The 21,821-nt window shown below is 40.3% G+C and overlaps 1 protein-coding gene across 7 annotated transcripts in view; it reads right to left on the reverse strand.

The window, feature by feature from the left end:
- CPEB3 (cytoplasmic polyadenylation element binding protein 3) overlaps positions 1 to 21,821 on the reverse strand; it is a 242,406-nt gene that overhangs the window by 19,732 nt on the left and 200,853 nt on the right. For all 7 annotated transcript variants that reach the window (XM_050804449.1, XM_050804448.1, XM_050804444.1 and 4 more), the window contains 2 exons: positions 21,127 to 21,241; positions 11,277 to 11,458 (listed from right to left, as the gene is read on the reverse strand). In XM_050804449.1, the coding sequence (XP_050660406.1) occupies positions 11,277 to 11,458; positions 21,127 to 21,241 (297 nt within the window). The remainder of the gene's footprint in view (positions 1 to 11,276; positions 11,459 to 21,126; positions 21,242 to 21,821) is intronic.

Consider the following 21,821-nt stretch of genomic DNA (forward strand, 5'->3'; position numbering starts at 1 on the left):
CTACTACATGGATATGCAGCTGCTATTTCCTGGCCCTGTCCCAAACCCTCTGTAGACAGAAAGTACATGGTAGATGGGACACACTTGGACAAAAGGGACTAAGAGAAAGGGAAAAACAATCAACTGCTTATGAAGCTTCTGAATTTGAGCAGGAAAGAAGGAAAGAAGCTGCAAACACAGTGTTTTTCTCAATTGGGTTCTCTAAAACATTATTTCCAACAAATGACACATTTTTCCATGATCAAAATAAATTTGTGAAAAACTGCATATTGCCTCCTTCTTGGGTCTTCGCAATGAAGATTAGTATATGAAAGATTATAATATGTCATAGAATAAACCAGCCTTTCTTTAAACGAGTATTTCCAAACTCATTTGACTCAGCGAAATTTTTAAAATAAAAAAAAATTTTAAATTTTTTAAATAAAATAAAATATAAAAAAATTTTTTAAATAAAATAAAATCCCAGGAGACTCATGTTTTATGGAGCATACGTTAAGAAACATTGAGGAACTAATTCTAGGGACATTTTCCCTAGAATATGGGTAGAGAAGACCTGCCTGCTGAGATCTCTCCCCCTCCGTTTAAAAAATTCATATATGGCCGGGCACAAGTGGCTCACACTTGTAATCCCAGCACTTTGGGAGGCCGAGGCGGGTGGATTACCTGGGGTCAGGAGTTCGAAGCTAGCCTGGTCAACATGGAGAAACCCTGTCTCCACTAAAAATACAAAACTTAGCTGGGCGTGGTGGTGGGTGTCTGTAATCCCAGCTACTCGGGAGGCTGAGGTGGGAGAATCGCTTGAACCCAGGAGGTGGAGATTGCAGTGAGCCAAGATCGTGCCACTGCACTCCAGCCTGGGCAACAAAACGAGATTCCATCTCAAACAGCAACAGCAACAACAAAAATAAAAATAAGAATAAAAGCCTCATATATGAGCTTCAAGTCAGTGACAGGTTTAAAAAAAAAAAAAAAGAACTCAAATAATCAACCAACTTTACCCTGATTTTGCCTGAAATATTTAACTCCCTTTATCACCTGAAATTCCAATTAGATTGTTTTTAATAAGCATGTTCCAGAAGAGTTCAAATATTAGTCATCCATGGTTTGACATAAATTAATGTTATCAGTGCTACTGTATATTGACAGAGTGCTTTACAGTTTTCAAAAACACTTTCATTTACACACACACACACACACACACACACTTCCTTCAAGCTTTATAATAAGTGGTACAGTCAAGACTAAAACCCCAGATTGGCTGATTCTAGTCTAGTATCCTTTCTACTAGTAAAAATATTTCTATGGAATGAATTGGGAAACTATAACCAATATACTGCATGATGCATTTAAAGTTGTAAACATCTGATTTACAAATTTCTAGGGGACAACATGACCAAGCTGAGCTAGACAATGGTTGTGTTGGGGGGCAGGGGGAATTGCCTCAGATTTTTATAAACAGATTTTTCATATCTATCAAGTCATATGTTTTTGCTAGGCTAAGGGAGATTCAACTGATTCTACATTTTAAAAATTTTCTCATGACCACACAGAGCAGACGAGGGTAGAAAACCGGCTACATAAAAGCATTACCCATTTTCAGTGATCTCATTTGCACACCACAAAAATCTTTCATATGTAAATAACCTAGATTTCCATTACATTAAAAAAAAAACTGTATTTAGCAAAGCTTTTACATCTTAAGAGTTCATTTGGCATCACTTCTAAAAATACCATTAGAACAGAAAGAATATGTACAGGTGCCATCTTTGGCTCTTATTGTGTTTAAATACTTTAAACTTAGTTTTTTACAGAAACACCATTCAAAGGAATATAAGCAAAATTTAATCCTAACGTGTATTTCATTTCAGGTTCAAAATCTTTTCATTATCAGAGAAATGATACTGGTAAAAATACCACTTTCAAGACTAAAGTGAAAAAAGCCTTCAATCCTTTAAATAACATACCCAGTTGTCTACATCTATAAAAGGAACTTAGTCTTTACATGTGTGTCTTGACCGACATCCAATCAGAATGTTGACAGATTGGCACCTATGTTAACTTTAAGTATCAACTTCAACTATTTCATTTTCCTTATATCAAGGATACTTAGTGGAACTGAATAAATACTTTAAAAGGAAAAAAAAAAGAGCCAACAATTAGCCTTGGACATATGATTAGGCCATAGCACAATTTAAATAAGCCAGGCTCAGCAATCATACAAATCAACATCTGTCTGTACAGCCTAGTAACCTCCCAGAGCACCTCTTCAACTGTCATGGTTTCTCTGTGCAATGAAGTGTGAGGTAGTTAGGCTGGTGTTCTTATTACCTCAGGATAATGAAATCAAGCCTCTAAAGGTTAAGTAGCTTGCCCAAGGTCATACCACGATTGGAAAACAGCTAGGAATAGACCCAGATCTCTCAATTCCTAAGCCAGTACTTTTTTTTTTTTTTTCAAACTACAGCAATGGTTCTTAGGAGGTGGGGATAGAGTTGAGTATGGAATGTATCCCTGCTTACATGCTAATGGTCATGCCTGTAACTGCCCCACCCTATTAGAGTTCTAGGGAGCCTCTGTCACCCATGAGTGTAACATACACTTCAAGTATGTGGAGGCAGAAGAAATGCTGAGAATTATGTGCTGAGTATCATACAACATTGATGTTGTCAACACATGGACAAATAACCAATTAGCCAATAACTAGTGAACATGAGCCATAAGTAAGCCTTAATTGATTTATTTCAAGACGTTAATGACTTTTTTCCTTGGAAGTAAAAACTAAGGCATGAATCTGTGTCTTTTTTTTTTTCTTTGAGATAGGGTCTCACTGTGTCACCCAGGCTAGTACAATTGTAGCTCATTGCAGCCTCAAACTCCTGGGCTCAAGCAATCCTCCTATCCCAGCCTCCCGGGTAGATGGGACTAGCAGCATGTGCCACTATTCCTGGCTAATTTGTTTTATTTTTGTAGATACTGGGTCTCACTATATTGTCCAGGTTGGTCTTGAACTCCTGGCCTCAAGTGATCCTTCCACCTTGGCCTCCCAAAGTTCTGGGACTACAGGTGTGAACCAGTGTGCCTGGCCCCATCTGTGTCATTTACAACAAAATGTTTCAGACGCTAGGCCCATTGGTTCATGCCTGTTATCTCAGCGCTTTGGGAGGCCAAAGCAGGTGGATCACTAGGGTTAAGAGTTTGAGACCAGCCTGGCCAACATGGTGAAACTCTGTCTCTAGTAAAAAAAATACAAAAAATTAGCTGGGCGTAGTGGCAGGCACCTGTAATCCCAGCTACTCGGGGGGCTAAGGCAGGAGAATAGCTTGAACCTGGGAGGCGGAGGTTACTGTGAGCGAAGATCACGCTACTGCACTCAAGCCTGGGTGACACAGCGAGACTCCATCTCAAAAAAACAAAAACATAAACAAAAAATAAGTTTCATAACACTAAAACTACCAACATCTTTACTAAATTTTAAAAAAATTAAAGAGATGGGATCTCGCTTTGTCACCCAGGTTGGAATTCAGTGGTGCAGTCATAGCTCACTGTAGCCTCAAGCTCCTGGGCTTAATAGATCCTCTTGCCTCAGCCTTCCAAGTAGCTAGGACTACTGGCATGTGTCCCCACACCTGGCTAATTAAAAAAAATTTTTTTTTTTTGGCGAGATGAGGGTCTTGTTATGTTGCCCAGGCTGGTCTTGAACTCCCGGCCTCAAGCTATCCTCCTACCTTAACCTCCCAAAACATTAGGATTATAGGTGTGAGCCCCTGGATGAGCAGCAAGGCTCAGGAAGGGCATCCAACGAAGAGAGCTCTGCCCTCAATTGTCAAGTATCTTGAGAAAGTTTCCAAACCTCTCTTAGATTCTCCTGTGTACAAAACAAAGGGGGTTGGACCAGATCATACCTAAGGTTAAGTCCAACTTGAGTGTATTATAAGTGCCAAAAAACACTTTTGATATTCTAAACAGCGAAATCTAAATTTCTTTATTATTTGAGTGTCTTTAAGTACAAAAAGAAAGCTGTGCAAAGTGCCCTCTGGTGGACAGTTGGATATGTGAAAGAATGGTATAAAAGGTCTTCCATCTGGGCCACCTCTCTTTTTAACTCTTTTTAATTTTTTTTAATTAAAAAAAATTTTTTTAAGAGAATGAGGTCTCGCTACATTGCCCAGGCTGGTCTCAAACTCCTGGCCTCAAGCAGTCCTCCCAGCTCAGCCTTCCAAAGTGCTGGGATTACAGGCATGAGCCACTGTGTCTGGCCTCTTGTGTCACCTCTCAATCATCATTCATTCACTATAATAACTCATTCATGCATTAATTCAAAAATAATTAATGTGTGCCCACTAGATGTCAAGCATTGTGTATACTGTAGTTAAACTGAAAGACACAGTTATTGCCCTCCTGAATTTGTATCATCTAACAGAGTAGATGGACATTAAACAAAGCATTATTTCATTATACTGGCATTTAATGCCACGAATGAATGGCAGACATGTATTACAACAACAATCTATGGGGGAGGTGTAAGCTCCAATGAAGAAAGGATTCTTAAAAATATCACAATTAAGCTGAGACCTGAAGGAAAGGTGGGTATTAGCCAGTCACCGTATGTATAATGACCCTGAGAAATAGGGGAAAAGGCCAGCTGTGGCTGGCTCAAGATAAGGAAGGGAGAAGTGAGTGCTAAGGCAGAAGTACATAGTACATGAAGGGTCATTTAGGCAATTTTAAGGACTTTGTTTGACCTTTATCCTAAGGGCAGTGGAACATAATCAAAAGGTTTAAAGGAGTGAAAAGACATGATTAAATTGTGAGTATAAAAAGCTTGCTCTGGTTGCTATGTAAAAACTGACTTGGAGATGGGATAAAATTGAATTGGGAGCCCCAGGGGAAGATATTCTGGATGTCCAGGTGAGAGATGACTCTAGATGTCTAGTATTCAGGCTTCCATGGCTGCTTCCAGTCCTTGCCCTAATATATATCCTCCTACTTGATTCTGCACATTAGTGAGTGCCTGCTGTGTGCCAAGCACTTCCATTCAGACTCCTGAGCAAAAGTGACAGAATTAAGATCATAGCAGCGCTGTGAGGAACTCCCAGCAGAAGAAGCCTCTTCCACTTCTCTTAGTCCTCCCACATTGCTGATGTGTACATTTATCAACCTACTCCAACAAGAGGGACTCTAATCACAGTTATAGCAGGGTTCAGAAGTTTCCCCCAAGAGCCTGGGCTACTTTGTTCCTGTGACTTTGAAGAGTGCGGCTTAAATAAGTAGGATCCTCTCTAAATTATGAGCTGAGTAATTACAGAGAATAAATAAAGTGTATCCCCTATAACCATTCCACTATTGTTATTATGCTTATGATCTTCTTATTGCAGACTTAAAGGCTGTACATTAAAACACCTCTATGTTCCTTAAGACATGAAATACAGGATGATTAAAAAAATACTTCTGTTCTAAAAGTGATTGTGATGGCTACACAATTATGTAAATATACTAAAAAACATGCAATTGTACACTTTAACTGGGTGAACTGTATGCTATGTGAATAGCATAAAACAGCTCAACAAAGCTGTTACAAACAACAAAAACACCTCTTCCTTAAAGATCATGAGATTATGGATGAGTAAGATGACAGCAGAGATGAAAGTACCAAATCTACAGGATAACACAGATAAATTAAATGGTGCATATTGACATATTTTATACTCATAAGCAAGCCAAAAAGTCTCTTAAGATGGTGAGAAATCAAATCTATAAAGCTTGTATTTCTCCCATGAAACACTCCATATAAAAGCTTCGCCAAAGATCAACAACAATAATAAACATATAAATTATCAAAAGAGATATCTTTTTTGGAAAAAGCTGGCTGGATACAAAAGAGGTAAAGGAGATATACCAGTCAATTTCTTCTTCATGTACCTTCCACAGTGTACATAAGAAAGGTGCAACCTGAGGGGACACGCATCATATGGCCCTACTGCGTTCACTGTCCCAGCACTTAATGAATTGTCTCACTCGATGGTCAGGCATTGCTGCTCTGCAGGTGGCCCCCTCCCACTCTCCTTGAGGGATAAGGGCTGCAAAGACGAAGTAAGTGACCCTTCAATGCCATCTCTAGTTTTAAAAATTCACTGCATCTATATTTATAATGATGCAGACAGTAAAGGAGGATGCTTTGAGTAAAAAGGTAATAAAGGTTGATGCTACTTAAAATAGTCAAGGTATTGGTTTAAAGCCAACTCTGGGCTCGCATCAGAAGGCAGGAGATGAATGCTATGACCAAAGACTGAAGTTCTCTGTAGAGTCCGCAGCACTCAATAGTGCTCTATTTTCCTGAGGAGATATAAGACAGCCACTACATAATCATCACATAATAATCCATGATTTATTATTATTTTTTTTTTTGAGACAAAGTCTTGTTCTGTTGCCCAGGCGGGAGTACAGTGGCATGATCACAGCTCATTGTAGCTTCGACCTCTTGGGCTCAAGCAATCCTCCCTCCTCAGCCTCCCCTGATAGCTGGAATCACACAGGCACGTGTCACCATACTTGACTAATCAAAAAAATTTTTTTGTGTGTAGAGATGGGGTCTCCGTATGTTGCCCAGGTTGGTCTCGAATTTCTGAGCTCAAGTGCTCCTCCCACTTTGGCCTACCAAAATGCTGGGATTATAGACATGAGCCACTGTGCCTGGCCTACTCATGTTCATTGATACGGGAAAGTAAATAAAGGTCTCAAAGTAGAGGAAGAAAAAAGAAGGAAGAAGAAGGAGGAAGGAAGAAAAAGAAGGAGAAAGAGAAGAAGGAAAGAAAGAAGAGAGAGAAGAAAGGAGAAGGAGGAGGGGGGAAAGAAAAAGGAAGGAAGGAGGGAGGGAGGGAGGGAAGGAAGGAAGGAAGGAAGGAAGGAAGGAAGGAAGGAAGGAAGGAAGGAAGGAAGGAAGGAAGGAAGGAAGGAAGGAAGGAAGGAAGGAAGGAAATGACTGTGGCACCTCGGAATCTGTAATAGCAAGGAAAAGGGACTGTGTACACAGGTGGACATGTGCTCCTGACTTTTGGTACTGCAAGTTTCAGAACCTTTCCATGAGATATCAGACTACTACTAAAAACCTGGAGGGGTTATTCAGGAAACAAGGTTTGCCTAGTGATAGAAATTATCTGTAGACAATCATGGATGATCATTTTTTCTGAAAAAGAAAAATGGCATTACCTAAGGAAATACAAATGTGCTTATATGAAATGGGAGCTCTCTGGAAAGCTTAAATGTAAGCTTTACGAGAAAGATGAATAAAAATAAAACCATGAATGAACCTAAAAATGTACCTATGAAAGGTATAGTTAACAGAAGCTCAAAATGCCAGAGGCAATAAAATAAAGTACTACTGGCTATATTCTAAGCAAGAAGAAAACGAAGGGGACAGAGTAACAGTTTGGGGGAAGGGAGTGTAATGTTCACAGATGAACAGTGAAAAAGGAGCCCAACTCAAGATGGAACTTGGCTTGCGTCTCATAATAAAGAAAGGATGTTGGGCCGGGCGCAGTGGTTCAAGCCTGTAATCTCAGCACTTTGGGAGGCTGAGGCAGGTAGATCACTTGAGCCCAGGAATTTGAGCCCAGCCTGGGCAATATGGTAAAACCTTATTTCTACCAAAAATACAAAAAAATTAGCCAGGCATGGTGGTATGCACCTGTGATCCCAGCTACTGGGGAGGCTAAGGTGGGAAAATCACTTGAGCCCAGGAGGTTGAAGCTGCACTCCAGCCTGGGTGACAGGGTGAGACCCGGTCTCAAAATGAGAAGAAAATGGAAGAAAATGGGAGGGGAGGGTAGGAGAGGGGAGGGGAAGAGATCTCCATACTGGTCAGAGCAAACAAAGAAGATGGAGCTGATCCCTGACGGGAAAAAGGGAGAGTAGGGACTTTGCCACTTTCAATGACTTCCAATATTCCCCCTCAGATGACTCTCATCCCAGGGCACTGAAGAAACTGTTGGGTCCTTTCCCAGTGTCACATGGAAGCAGCATTCTTGTCCCACCATACACATACACAGTGTACATACTGCTTTCTTTTTTTTTTTTTTTTTTTTTTTTGAGACGGAGTCTCGCTCTGTCACCCAGGCTGGAGTGCAGTAGCCGGACCTCAGCTCACTGCAAGCTCCGCCTCCCGGGTTTACGCCATTCTCCTGCCTCAGCCTCCCGAGTAGCTGGGACTACAAGCGCCCGCCACCTCGCCCGGCTAGTTTTTTGTATTTTTTAGTAGAGACGGGGTTTCACCGTGTTAGCCAGGATGGTCTCGATCTCCTGACCTCGTGATCCGCCCGTCTCGGCCTCCCAAAGTGCTGGGATTACAGGCTTGAGCCACCGCGCCCGGCTACTGCTTTCTTGAACAATATCTCTTCTGGGCTTCTCACCAATCTCATGGGCTATTACTATTACCTTCACTGTACACTGAAGCTCAGAATTTAAGTGACCTGCCCAAGGTCCATATAACCCCAGGGAGAACAAGACCAGATCTAGACCCAGGCCACCTGACTCGGGACCAGTGCTTTTTTCACTAACCACTGAACCTTTTTGCTACTTCTTCAACAGATCAACTTTTAAAACTCAAGCTATAAAATATTAACAAAAATCAATATTAAGTACATTTGTAGTAAGATGAATACTTGCTGGTTAAATACTTGTCGACCTGCCATAAGGATCTGGCTTTTCAGAAGTAAAATTTCATTTAATCTCCAGACCATCCCCAGGAAGGAGTTACAGATGAGGACCTGAGGCTTCCGGCCTTAAGTAACTTGCTTGGGCTTGACAGTGACTGACTGAAGCAGCAAAGGTTTAAATGTATTGGAATCTGTTCTTGCTCCAAATTCCCTATTCTTTCCACTACAACTGGCTGCTACCTTAAAGTGTTCACCAAAGGCTACTCTGAGATATAGACAGTATATGGTTAACCCAATTATAGCAATCAGAAAAGTCAATGGTTTTCCTGAGCCCTGAGAAGTCTGATGTTCCAAACACATTTTCATAGCATGTTCTACAGTCATGCTAACAAAAGCAAAGCCATTTCTCTCCTTTTTAGCCTAGTTCTAATCTTGTGGGAAGAAATACTGAGGGCCTGAGCCTTGCAGTAGTTGTGGGAATAGCAGTAGGCAACCAAACAAATAAATAAATATCTGATTTTATTCTGGTTCTTACAGGGGCTCAATGCCTACTATAAATCCCTGGGGCAAGCATATCTCCCTCTACTAAGGAATAGGACAGGAGGTCAGTAGGATGGAGGCAAAGGGAAGGCAGAGACATGGGGAAATGGAGACCTCCTCTAGACTTTATTATTTCCAGGATCTACTTCCTGTACAGTCACTAGTTCTGGCTTTAGAGGAGAACAAAGAAAGCTACTTCCAAATAAATAAGAAGCCAAGGCTCTTCAGATTAAATTCATTGCCTAGGTTCACCAGTGATAGTCGCGATAGAGGTCTCAATGTAATGGAATCTGGTACACGACTCCCAAATGTACAGGCACAAGCACGTCTACCAGCAACAGCAGCAGAAGTTAAAAGAACCCTCAAGTAGCACCACGTGTTAATTCAACAAAGGTTTATCAAGCATCAATGACTAAATCGAGCAACGGGTAAATACTGGGGATCAGACAGAGAATGAGACAGCACCACGCCCATCTTTGTGGAGCTTACAGTCGTGTGGGGGATTACAGTTACAAAAGGGCATGCTCAGATTGCTATGGATACTTAAAAACCAGGAATGAAGTTGAATCTTTATTATGCCTTTGTATCTCCATGAATTTAAAGTGTTTCAAAATTCTAAATTATTTTATTCATTTTAATTAAAACCAAACCACTACCACTTACTCTCAGGAAGCTCGGTGAAGTAGCAAATAGAATATTTATTCTAAGTCCTGGCTCTTGTACTTTTTGATCAGATACATGTCTTAACAAAACTATAATCCTGAACATGAAAAATCCATCACCAGTTAAAATTTTTACCTAAGAAACTTGCCTGCTACACAAAATGAGTCAAAGTTGACTGTAAAGGATATCATGTGAAACTTCGTATGGAACAGATTTACTACTTTATTAATTCTAGTCCAGTGTGTGCCCCAAGAACATTCTTTACTAGAAGAATTAATAGTCACTACACCGTTGCACAGGCAGGTGTTCAAGACTTGGTGCTACTCTCCTACATGCTCTTTTCATTTATTAATACAGGGTCCAGATTGGCTCTTACTGCCTTCCATACCCCTAAGCTTCCTGACAGTGGCAAAGCTGGGATTCAAGGAATTTAAACTCATGCCAATCTACAAAACCAATTAAGTACACCAACTGCCTAAAACTCTACTTCATGCCCCCTCTTTACATCAGAGGTAGCACTCTTAATGTCTCTAGAGGGCAGGCAGGTAACACCGATGAACAACATGGCCGGTAATGCATACGCATCTATGGTGTAAGCAGGAGAAACGGAGTGAGCTGAAGGGGAGACTGAAGGGAAAAGCAGCTATTTGATTCCAATGATTGCCACAATGTATGATCTTGCAGTTTTCTTTTCTTTCTTTTTTTTTTTTTTTAGACGGAGACTAGCTCTGTCGCCCAGGCTGGAGTGCAGTGGTGCGATCTCGGCTCACTGCAAGCTCTGCCTCCCGGGTTCATGCCATTCTCCTGCCTTAGCCTCCCGAGTAGCTGGGACTACAGGCGCCCACCACCACGCCCAGCTAATTTTTTTTTTGTATTTTTAGTAGAGACAGGGTTTCACCCTGTTAGCCAGGATGATCTCAATCTCACACCTCGTGATCCACCCGCCTCAGCCTCCCAAAGTGTTGGGATTACAGGCGTGAGCCACCGGGCCCAGCCATCTGACAATTTTCAAACCAGAAGTTCAACATCTCATATATACTCCTGAATGTTTAAATGTTAATCTAAGTTTCTTTGTTGTTTGTTTTAAGAGCACTATGTAGGTCAAGCAGGTCACCAGCTCTCCACCTCTGCTAACACACTGTCAGTGTCATCTTCTGAACAGCACTAGTTTGGTATGCTAAATTTTGCAAGATTATTTTCATAAGTGTAACATCACTCTGGGGATGGGTGAGGCAGAAGATTCCTTAATGCCTTAAACATCAGTGGTGCTCTCTTCTTCAGGTAGCCTAGATGGACTCATGGACTAATGCCATGCAAGGTAGAGCTGCTCACTTACGATCATAAGATGCCTTTCTTCCCAGGAAACCACAGAACAAACTTCTTTTCTCTCCCATAGCAGTTCCACCCTCAGTAGGTGCTTACCCGTTTGTCAATGTCATTGTGCTGAAGCTGCACAAAGCGAGCACTGATGGCTGCGATGTAACTCTGCTGATTGGAGAATGCCACGCGGCCAGCACCTTTGGGGTACTTCAGCTCTGGGTCCGTATCAATGCCAGCATAGCAGACACCACCGTACAAACGGTCCATGATCATTGCCAGTTCAACTGCAAAAAACAAAACAAAACATGGATGTGTATAAATATTTGGGAGGTACTCCTGCCCAGGAGAAGGAAGAATTATTTAGAGATCATGCAATGTAATTAAGAAAAGGAAAACGCATGTTAAGTATCAAGAAGACTGTCCACACCAGTCTTACAACTCAAGTAGGGAAGGTCTTAATAGGGTGTTTTGCAATAAAATGGAAAAAAAATTAGGAATTTACACACATACACACAAGGATTTATATAATCAGAACTTTAGCAGTAGTATTGAAGAAATGAACTACCAGTAATCCTCCTGTTCTAATTTCTAACTGGTTAGTCCAGTAGAATGTGCCTTGGGTAGGCAAGGCATTTCATGCTGCCCTAACAAGTTAATAACAAACAGTCCTACTTACTAACCTCTAAGACTAAAAGAAATTACTAGTGTTACACTACTATATTAGGACTAAGCTATAGAAAGGATTAACTGCTTGTTTTAACTAGAGACAATTTATTTACAGCCTTAAAGTAAATCTCCACAATTTAAAAAAAGTAAAGATTTTAGAGTATATTCTAATCCAACTGTGAACTCTTCATACTAACCTCTCCCATTGAATTCTAAATAATAATACTAGTAATGATAATAGCCACAATAAACATTTACTGAGCACTTACAACCTACCACAGAGCACTAAGGTGCTACACAAATAGTAAAAACATACCCATGCTGTACCTTGCTATAGATCCAGAGGTGTGGCCTGTACTCCTTGTCACATTTCTTCTAAATATGCCTTTGTTTGTTTACTGAGACAGAGTCTCGCTCTGTCACCCAGGCTGGAGTGCAGTGGTGTGATCTTGGCTCACTACAACCTCCCCAGTTCAAGTGATTCTCCTGCCTCAGCCTCCCGAGTAGCTGGGATTACAGGCATGCGCCACCACACTTGGCTAATTTTTGTAATTTTAGTAGAGATGGGGTTTCACCATGTTGGCCAGGCTGGTCTTGAACTCCTGACCTCAAGTGATTCGCCAGTCTTGGCCTCCCAAAGTGGTGGGATTATAGGCGTGAGTCACCATGCCTGGCCTAAATATGCCTTTATATTGGTATAGTTATAAAACAATAAAGGTCCCATTAGAAAAACATGTAGCACTTACCTGCATACCAGATTGTCTGAAGGCAATTGTTTACTTGATAGTGGACAGCACCTTCTCCAGGTATGACCATTCCTTTTAGGCTACTCACATAGTATAAGTCCAAAAGACTCAGCACTACCCCTGGGAAGTGACCCAAGAACCTGTTTCAACACCTATATATGGTATTTGGAAAGGAGAAGACAAGGAAGACAGACAATGACCTGGGCCACAGCCAATGTGCAAAGATCATCACATAGTAGAGCTCCACAGCAATCAGTATCTGGGGAGATGGAGAGCAGCACAACTCTTCTCTTCTAGGAGAAGAGTTCTGCAGAATGTACAAAGGGTGAAGGGCTGAACAGTAGAAGAACTCCACTAGATGTCTATGAACAAAAGGAAAGCCAAGCATTACTGGTTTCTGTACTACGAAACTGCTGAGGCAGTAAGTAAAACTGTGTTGCTACGTCAGAGAGGCTATCTTTACACTTCTCCAAAAGTTCTTTACATACCAGATTGCCTATTGGTGACTATTTTCTAACTGCCTATTTTTAATAGGAAGGACAACCCATAACCAACAAGTAATTTTCAGAAGGTGAGAAAATAAGCTAGTAAGAACTAAGCCTAAGAGTAAGCGCCATTAAAGACAGAGCAGCAGAAAGTTATCTCAATTATACCACTATGGTCAGAATTACTAAGCCATATCAGCCAAGGGAGCATTGTCTGTTAAAGCCAAGTAGCTGCTTACTGCAGTCTTGGGGCAGGATCCAGGAATCACATTCATTCAAACAATGTAACAGGAATTGTGCGCATACCCTGAATATCAGAGGTCCTTATACTTCATCCCAACAACCTCTGATGGTTTGAGGATCTCCTCATATGGCTATTACTGCAGTAACAGAGACCAAGAAACTGAAGGCAGAATTAATTGTTAATTGCAGTCATTAATGCATTTCCCTTATTGGTTGAATGGGTTTAGTGAAATAAGTAACCTCAGGACCCTATAACTTAAATACTAATTTTCAAAAGACAAGGCTTCCTCTGTAGTGAAATAAGAGAAGTAACAATCTCCAAGCCTGGTGAATGGCCAGGAAAAGAATGCTGGCAAGGAATTGAATGGCACTTGTCTTCCACCATAGGAAGGACTCAACAAAGTGTCTGATTTAGAAAGAAGGCACATGAGTGGTAAGCTTGAAACTCCAGCTAAGCAGAAGAGTTACTGTAACCACAGATTTTTCTACACCACAGTGTTCTCCAAAAAATCTTCAGGATCTTCTGATGCCAGAGAAGCACAAACATTCCATTACTTTGTGAATCTATCTGTTTGAAATCATCTGCACGTTCCAAGGATTAGATCATGACTGATGTTGCTGGCAGTTAAGTACTTTTGATAGGAAGCAGAAACCCTCATCTGCTTATGCTCTTATGAAAACTAATTATAAATAAATAATTTCCATTTATGAACTTATATATAGTTGCTTTTTTGGCCACCAAAAAGTCTGCAGACATTTGAGTCAATTAGGTCTCACTTAAGTGAAGGGCAATTTGTTGAGAAGCTAGAAGAAACCAAGGTGACTTAAGAAGAGGTTTTTGGGAGAAGAATATGAAAATTTCCCATCTCTCTCTCTACCCTCATCTGTATTTTAACTACAGAAAGTCTAATACTATGACCACCCTTGAAGAGAAGTAAATGGTAGTCAAACAGCTGCTGTTTGTACTTGGTCTTCTGCTCAACCAGTAAGTCTTCATTCAGCATACTTCCTGCAGGCTGAACTCATTTAAGTACTAAACAGAATTTCTAGTCCTCATTTGAAACCATCCTCTGCAGAGGGCAAAGACAAAGTAGCTCCCAGGAGCATGTTCTTAACATTTCACCTGAGGAAGATAAGGGTACCAGAGCAGGGCATAGAGGTGAAGGAATCCAGCGTTCACATAGAGGTGAAAACAGGTATACAGTCCACGAGGAAGTCAAGACTTTCCAAACCATTTTTTATTTTCTTTCCCATCCAGACAGTGCTCATGGGTCTGTCTGGTCATGGTGGGAAGATGGCAGGTCTAATAGCTATGGTTCAAGGGTATACCGTACTTTGGACAAGATGCTCTGTGATCCTAAGACAACTTAAATTGTCTCATGAACAACTTCCATGGTAGCAGCAACACAATGAGTCTAATCCACATGCTGGCTCTTGTGATGAGAGTCACTGTGCTGCAGACTGGAGGGGCAAACTAGAATACTGCAGCAATGTGGAGCACATAGCATCCCCATGAATTCCTTTGGATTGTGATGACTATATCTCTGGAGTTGAATGTAAGCTTCAATTATGGTTCCTTGGATTTGCTCCTGATTCTTTTTTTTTTTTTTTTTTTTTTTTTTTTTTTTTTTTTTTTTTTTTTTGAGATGGAATCTTGCTCTGTTGCCCAGGCTGGAGTGCAGTGACACAATCTCGGCTCACTGCAACCTCCACCTCCTGGGTTCAAGTGATTCTCCTGCCTCAGCCTCCCAAGTAGCTGGGATTATAGGTGTGAGGTCACCATGCCTGACTAATTTTTATATTTTTAGTAGAGATGGGGTTTTGCCATATTGGCCAGGCTGGTCTTGAACTCCTGACATCAGGTAATCCGTCTGCCTTGGCCTCCCAAAGTGCTGGGATCACAGGCGTGAGCCACCGCTCTTGGCCTGCTCCTGATTCTTTACAAAGATGTGAAAGGGTCTTTAGTTCACCAGAGAGGAAACCCATGATGACTCCTCCCAGTCCTGCTTCACCTCACGGCCCTATTTATATCATTTAATTATAATATATTTCAAAGCCAGCTAAGGCAACATGTGAGCCTGAGATACTGGACAGCCAAATGAGATAGAGTGGAAATGAGGATTCCAGAGGAAAATAACACATTCGTCTTTACAGATTCTAAACTGTGAATCTAGAATCCGTATTTCTTCTCTTTGGAAATAAGGACAAAACAGATAGGCAAGAGGCATAGGGCACCTTAAGATATCTAAGAGGTCTCGACTTCTGAAAGCAGGAAGATTAAACTTGACGAGGGCTTCCTAGGTTTACCACAATTGTCAAGGGCAATTCACATACTTCAAGGGGAAGAAATGTGCTCAATAAGCTTCTGCTCTGCATCAGATATGTCGGGAAGTTAAGAATATTTTCAAATAGATGGTATGAACAATGAACTAAATCAGACAGAGTGCACTGGTACCAAGTTGACTGTTACTACTGTTACTGAGACAACACCTCAGATCTCAGCTTAATAAAGCATCTTTCTTTCGACCTGAGAAAGACCAATTACTCTATCTGAACTCTGCTTCATCATCTCTAAAGCACAGTCTACCACTTATAATCTCGCAGGGTTACTGTGAGAATTAAACATCCATGAGAGCTCTGGGCACACTGCTAAGGACAGAGTAGTATTCAAATGTTTAGTTTTGTCCAGGGTTCTTGCCCCACTCCCATCCTGTGAATCTCTGCTTAACATTTAAGTTGGCCTGGTTTCTGCTCTGTAAGTATCAATTCATCGCAGTGTTATTTTGGCTGTAGGCTAACATCACACAGCCTGCCACTGATATGGCAAAGTTTGACATCAGCTATGGATGAGGGTTTGCTTTTGGTGCAGAGGGAGGACACAAACACATACTAACATTAGAAAATCCTTATCCCTAAAGGTAATACAGTTAATCAAGTCAGTATGCCAAATCTGGAGTTTATCCAGGACAACCCATACTGAACTTAGGACATGGTGAAAAAGCTTCTACTGTTGAAAAACTTGATACAAGATGGTTTCTGCCTGCAACCACTTCATAAAACAACAATAAAGGATACGGTTATAATACTCCTGTTTCCTAAATCACAAATCAGGATATGGTTTCTAATACATGTGAACTATGAAATGTTTATACAAAATGTCTGAAATAAATGATCTTAGAAAAATTCAGGATATATGTTCTCTAGATATATGCCATATATCTCTGAATATTTACTTCAGAAATTTTTGCCTCCCACAGAAAAACCATCCTCACAACAGTCAGGGCAGGTAAGGAAAGACAGAAAGAAATTTCAGGATTCATCACAGAATATTAGTAGGGGAGAAAAAGAAAGGAAAGAATTATCAGAGCAATTGTTAGGAAAGATAGGGCTGAAAGATGAACGAGCAAACAGTAGGCTGTGGGGACTCAGATGAGCACTCTCTCGAGATCGATCTGTTTTGCAGGGCCTAAGGAAGTCATGAAGTAAAGAACAGTTCATATGCTTCTAATGAGAAAGACTGAAAGTTTTTCCAGCCTGATCAAGGTTGGGAATGAATGGATCCAAAAGCTTGGTCACTGAGGCAGTCTTCCAATCAGATGCCAAAACCAAGAAATTTGGGATCAGAGAAATACTCATGTTAATCAACTGGGGAAGAGTACAGAGACCACATACCTCACTTCTACTTGTTCCTGGTGGTATCATAACCCCCAAGCCTGGCACTTATTTTCTGTCAGAGTGAAGAGGTATGTATTCTGGAGAGGTCCTAATGCCATAGGGATATGCAACTGGGCTATTTCTGTATGGAGATTTAGGAAGACATGTTGCTCATATTACGTGAATGAAGCATAGTGGCAACATGTTGTACTTCCAGGTGGCAGCAGGAGAAGAATCAAATTGCCCATTTCCCTGTACTGACTCTGAAGAATATGTGAGCTTTAGCCACATGGTGGCATGGTGAGTCCACTTACAGGCTTTCCTAATGTGAGGGTAGGGTGAGATGGGGAGTAGAAAGAAGACAAGATCTGATAAACACCAGGAGACTTCAGGCAAACCATCCTTGGCTTGCTATTGTCACCAATGGGAGTGATGAAAGGAAGAGACAGTAAGAATGTGGATTATTTGACATAGAGAAACCCACAATCAGGCAATAAGTAAGCTCATCTAAATTTTCCACTGATATTTTCCCATTTTCAGCTTTTCTTTTGTTTTCCTTTCCAGGACTGTGATTTTTTCCAACCTATTTTTTTTTCTTTTTTTGAGATAAGGTCTTACTGTCACCCAGGCTGGAGTGTACTGATGCAATATCAGCTCACTGCAGCCCCGAGCTCCCTGGGCTCAAGCGATTCTCCTGCCTCCGGAGACTGCGCTACAGGCGTGTGCCACCATGCCTGGCTAATTTTTGTATTTATTATAGAGACAGGGTTTCACCATGTCGCCCAGGCTGGTCCAACCTGAGTTCTTAAAAGGAAGGTTTATCAAAGAACCAGAAACTCAGGACAATACTGCTTAAAACAGGTTGCCTTTTCATTTTAGAGGTGTTTGTGTATTTCTGTTTAAAGGGATAAGGCCTGTATTCAGAATAACTATCAGTGATATTGGTCCTTGTGTTACAATGAGGAAATATCAAAGATAAATAAAAAAAAACCCCAACTCACAAGATCCAAAGGAATAACACTTCAGTGATAACATTTTAGTCACTGTGACGTATTAAGGGATACTTTTTGGCCCTTAATAAGGTAAAAATCCACCTGGACATCTAAAATCTCACCTGTTGAGTAGGGATGCCCATATCTAGTCCATGATCACTCTGCATAAAATGCTTAAAATAGTTTTAGACTTTCCAAAATTCCATAACTAGAACATTCCTTGGAAATAATAAAAAATGCTCTAAAGTATTTCAAAACCAAATTTGAGAATCGTGTTAAAGAATACAATCTGGTCTCCAATTAATTGAGTTCACATTCTGTAAGCACATTTATTTTCTCCTGACATTTTTTGACTCTGTATATGATGACCTCTTTAACATGATAGTGGGATATTCAGTTTTGCATGACACATACTTTCTTAGTGCCAGTAATACAGTAGATGCTCAATAAATGTTTATCGTTCAAGTGAACTATACTGTATTCAATTTCAGCTTGTCTAGCAAAGTCACAATGAATTCTTTAAAAATTGTCTTCTATTCCAAGGTATACATCAGTTCCCAAAGCTCAGTGTGTTTCAAAGAAACCCAATTCCTATGATTATAGATAAAAGTTGCAGATGTTAACTTTTTGTCTTGATAACATGGCCCTCTAAACTAGAAGTCTTGGGATGAATGGTAAAATTCTAAGACAATAATATAGATTACTTTGCCACCTAGAAACTAGCTACGCTTAAGGGAACACTATCAGTAATACAAGTGATTTTAGATTACTATCCACATAACTATAAAACAAAACATTTTAAAACAAAACACTTTAGCGTAGTTGAAAAAAGAGAACTTCTCCCGGGCACAGTGGCTCGCACCTATAATCCCAGCACTTTGGGAGGCCGAGGCAGGCAGATCACGAGGTCAGGAGTTTGACAGCAGCCTGGCCAACATGGTGAAACACTGTCTCTACCAAAAATACAAAACAGCCGGGCATGATGGTGAACGCCTGTAGTCCCAACTACTCCTGAGGCTGAGGCAGGAGAATCGCCCAAACCCGGGAGGTGGAGGTTGCGGTGAGCCGAGATCATGCCACTGCACTCCAGCCAGGGTGGCAGAGTGAGACTCATCTCAAAAAAAAAAAAAAGGAACTTCAAATTATGAAAGGTATAGTATAGTATCTAGTCAGGGAACACAAAATCCCATTTCTTACTAGACAACTAAATATAATTCTTGTCTAATCCTAGAATTTGTGGCATCTTGCAGACAACAAATATTAAAGAATATAATTTCAGGTTCAGGGGTTCACTTCTTGCAGTGTTGGTGTGATCATACAGCAAGTGTGGAAAAGAGATCTTCACAGGATTTACAGAAGAAAAATGATATATAGGCCCTTACCTATCCTTCCAAATCATTAAAACAGGAAGAATAAAGAGTGAATAAACCTCTATGTCTGTGCCTTAAGATAGACATAAGACGTTACAGCCAGTTCTGTTATTTTTTATAACTATAGGACTTTTTCAGAATATTTTTTCAGATTCCTATCTAGGAAAAAAAAGGAAAGGGGCTAGAACATAAAAACTCATTTGTGACCGGACGTGGTGGCTCACGCCTGTAATCCCAGCCACTTTAGGAGGCTGAGGTGGGCGGATCACCTGAGGTCAGGAGATCGAGACCAGCCTGACCAACGTGGCAGAACCTTGTCTCTACTAGAAATACAAAAATTAGCCAGGCGTGGTGGCACACACCTGTAGTCCCAACTACTTGGGAGACTGAAGTTGGAGAAACCCTTGAACCCGGGAGGCGGAGGTTGCAGTGAGCCGAGATGGCACCACTGCACTCCAGTCTGGGCGACAGAGTGAGACTCCGTCTCAAACAAACAAACAAACAAAAAAACTAATTTGTGCTTGTAGATAGTTGCAAAAGGAAAAGCTACAATACTAGCTATGATTGTCCATTTGTAAAATAAGAAAAAGGATTTCTGTCCCTCTCCACTCCTAAATATAACACTAGTTAGAAAAATTCAGAAATATTCCACAACACCCCCATCATTTTTTTTAAAAGCACAAACAGTTTACAAACAAAGGTCTGCATTTGCCCCCATCTCATAATGCTTTTCACATTTGAATTAGCCCTTCTTAGACTTTCTTCTCCGACTGCAGATAAAAGGGAAGCATCTCTGCTGCTTTGCTTTCTACCTTTTGTTTGATAGTTTTCCATTGGAATGAAGAAAATAAGACCCAGTCAGAAAAAATATGTTTAAAAGTCCTTCAAAATGAAATTATTAATGTCTTTATATAGGTTTAAAGTTATCTTTTAGGTGTAGCCTGGAGATGGGATTTGGATAAATATGTTAGAAATGTTGAGGAACTTTCAGAATTAAGAAGTCACGAAAGTCATACAGCTAAATAACGTTAGGTTACATTTTATAATTCTGTTTCACAACATGATTTTAATGATCTCTGCTTTTTGTTTTAATTTTTAGGTAGAACTAAGTCTATGTGCATATAAATAACACAAAAGAAATGTACTTTCACAACTACAGTGGCAACAGTAACATTTTTTGTTTTACTTTAAAAAAATAAACTTAATTATTCTAAGTGCTTCAAAAACTTAGATCTTAGAAATAATTTTGTTATACTCCACTGGCATTAATACTGGTTATTAGGAGGCTGATGCACAGCTGATTGGATTTGTCTTTGGATTTAAATATGTATTGAAGCCATCAGTTCAACAACACTTCAAACTCTCCAGTCAATTATGATTCTGCTCAAATCAAGCAGCACAATTATTTCATCATTGGAAAGTAACTTAAAAAAAAAACAACAGGGAAGCTTTAAAAAAGACAGATTTCTGTCATACATAACAATGCTGACTGGCATAAGAATGCACACTGCTAAATGTGTTATTATTTTTTACATAAGGGATTAAATAGGAAAGCACTAAATAAAATTCATTTTTTCAACATAACTGTTTAATGAAATTCACTTTTGCACCATAACAAAATAGAGCATTTTGGGAGAAAACCTTTAATCCTGAAAAAGCTCAGTGAAAACGACAACAGCCTTCTTTTTGGAGACTATGTATAGCTCACTGGAAACCTAGAAAATATTTAAGACTAAAGGCATTGGGGATTTTGTTGTTGTTGGTTTTGTTGTTGTGGTGTTACTATTTCCACTCACCAGCTCGAAGGGGTCGTGGAACTCCCCCAACAAAGATAGTTTTTCTGGGGTCCAAAGGCTGAGAACCATCCATTACAAAGTCACTGTCACTTAGGTTCCATGGTCGAATTTGCACCTGAAAAAAAGTCGTTTACTTGGTCCTTACTTCATTTCCAGCAACCCCAAATGAGAATAAGATGACTAAAGACAAACCCACTGATTTGTGCATTTCACAATGAACATGACCCAAACAAAATCCAGTTAATTAGTTAATGTAATCCGCATTAAGTACCTTTCAATAGATCTCTTGGGGAATCTACTTACAGGTACTGTACTCAGCACTCTAGACATATGACATATAACATGAAACCACTGGAAACCACCTCTGCCTGTGTTTTTTTTTATTGTAAGGCAGGCTTTTAGAGACAGTCTGCATTTTGAATCAGATTCATTTTAACACACGATAGAGACTGTTTACAATGTGTCACAATACACCACTTTGTTTTAAGAGTTCATCTAAAGTACATCAGGAGTATTTTCTAAAAATTATCCATGTCTGACTTTTTAATTCTCATCACCTTCCAAATTCAAACATATCTTTCAGCAATATGATTTAATACAGATTAACACGCAGCAAGTTAGCATAGAATTACCAGAGATAACAATATAGCACAAAGAGAGTACTCTCTGGCCAGGCACGGTGGCTCACACCTGTA

Source organism: Macaca thibetana, chromosome 9 (assembly GCF_024542745.1).
Source record: "Macaca thibetana thibetana isolate TM-01 chromosome 9, ASM2454274v1, whole genome shotgun sequence".
Lineage (NCBI taxonomy): Eukaryota > Metazoa > Chordata > Mammalia > Primates > Cercopithecidae > Macaca > Macaca thibetana.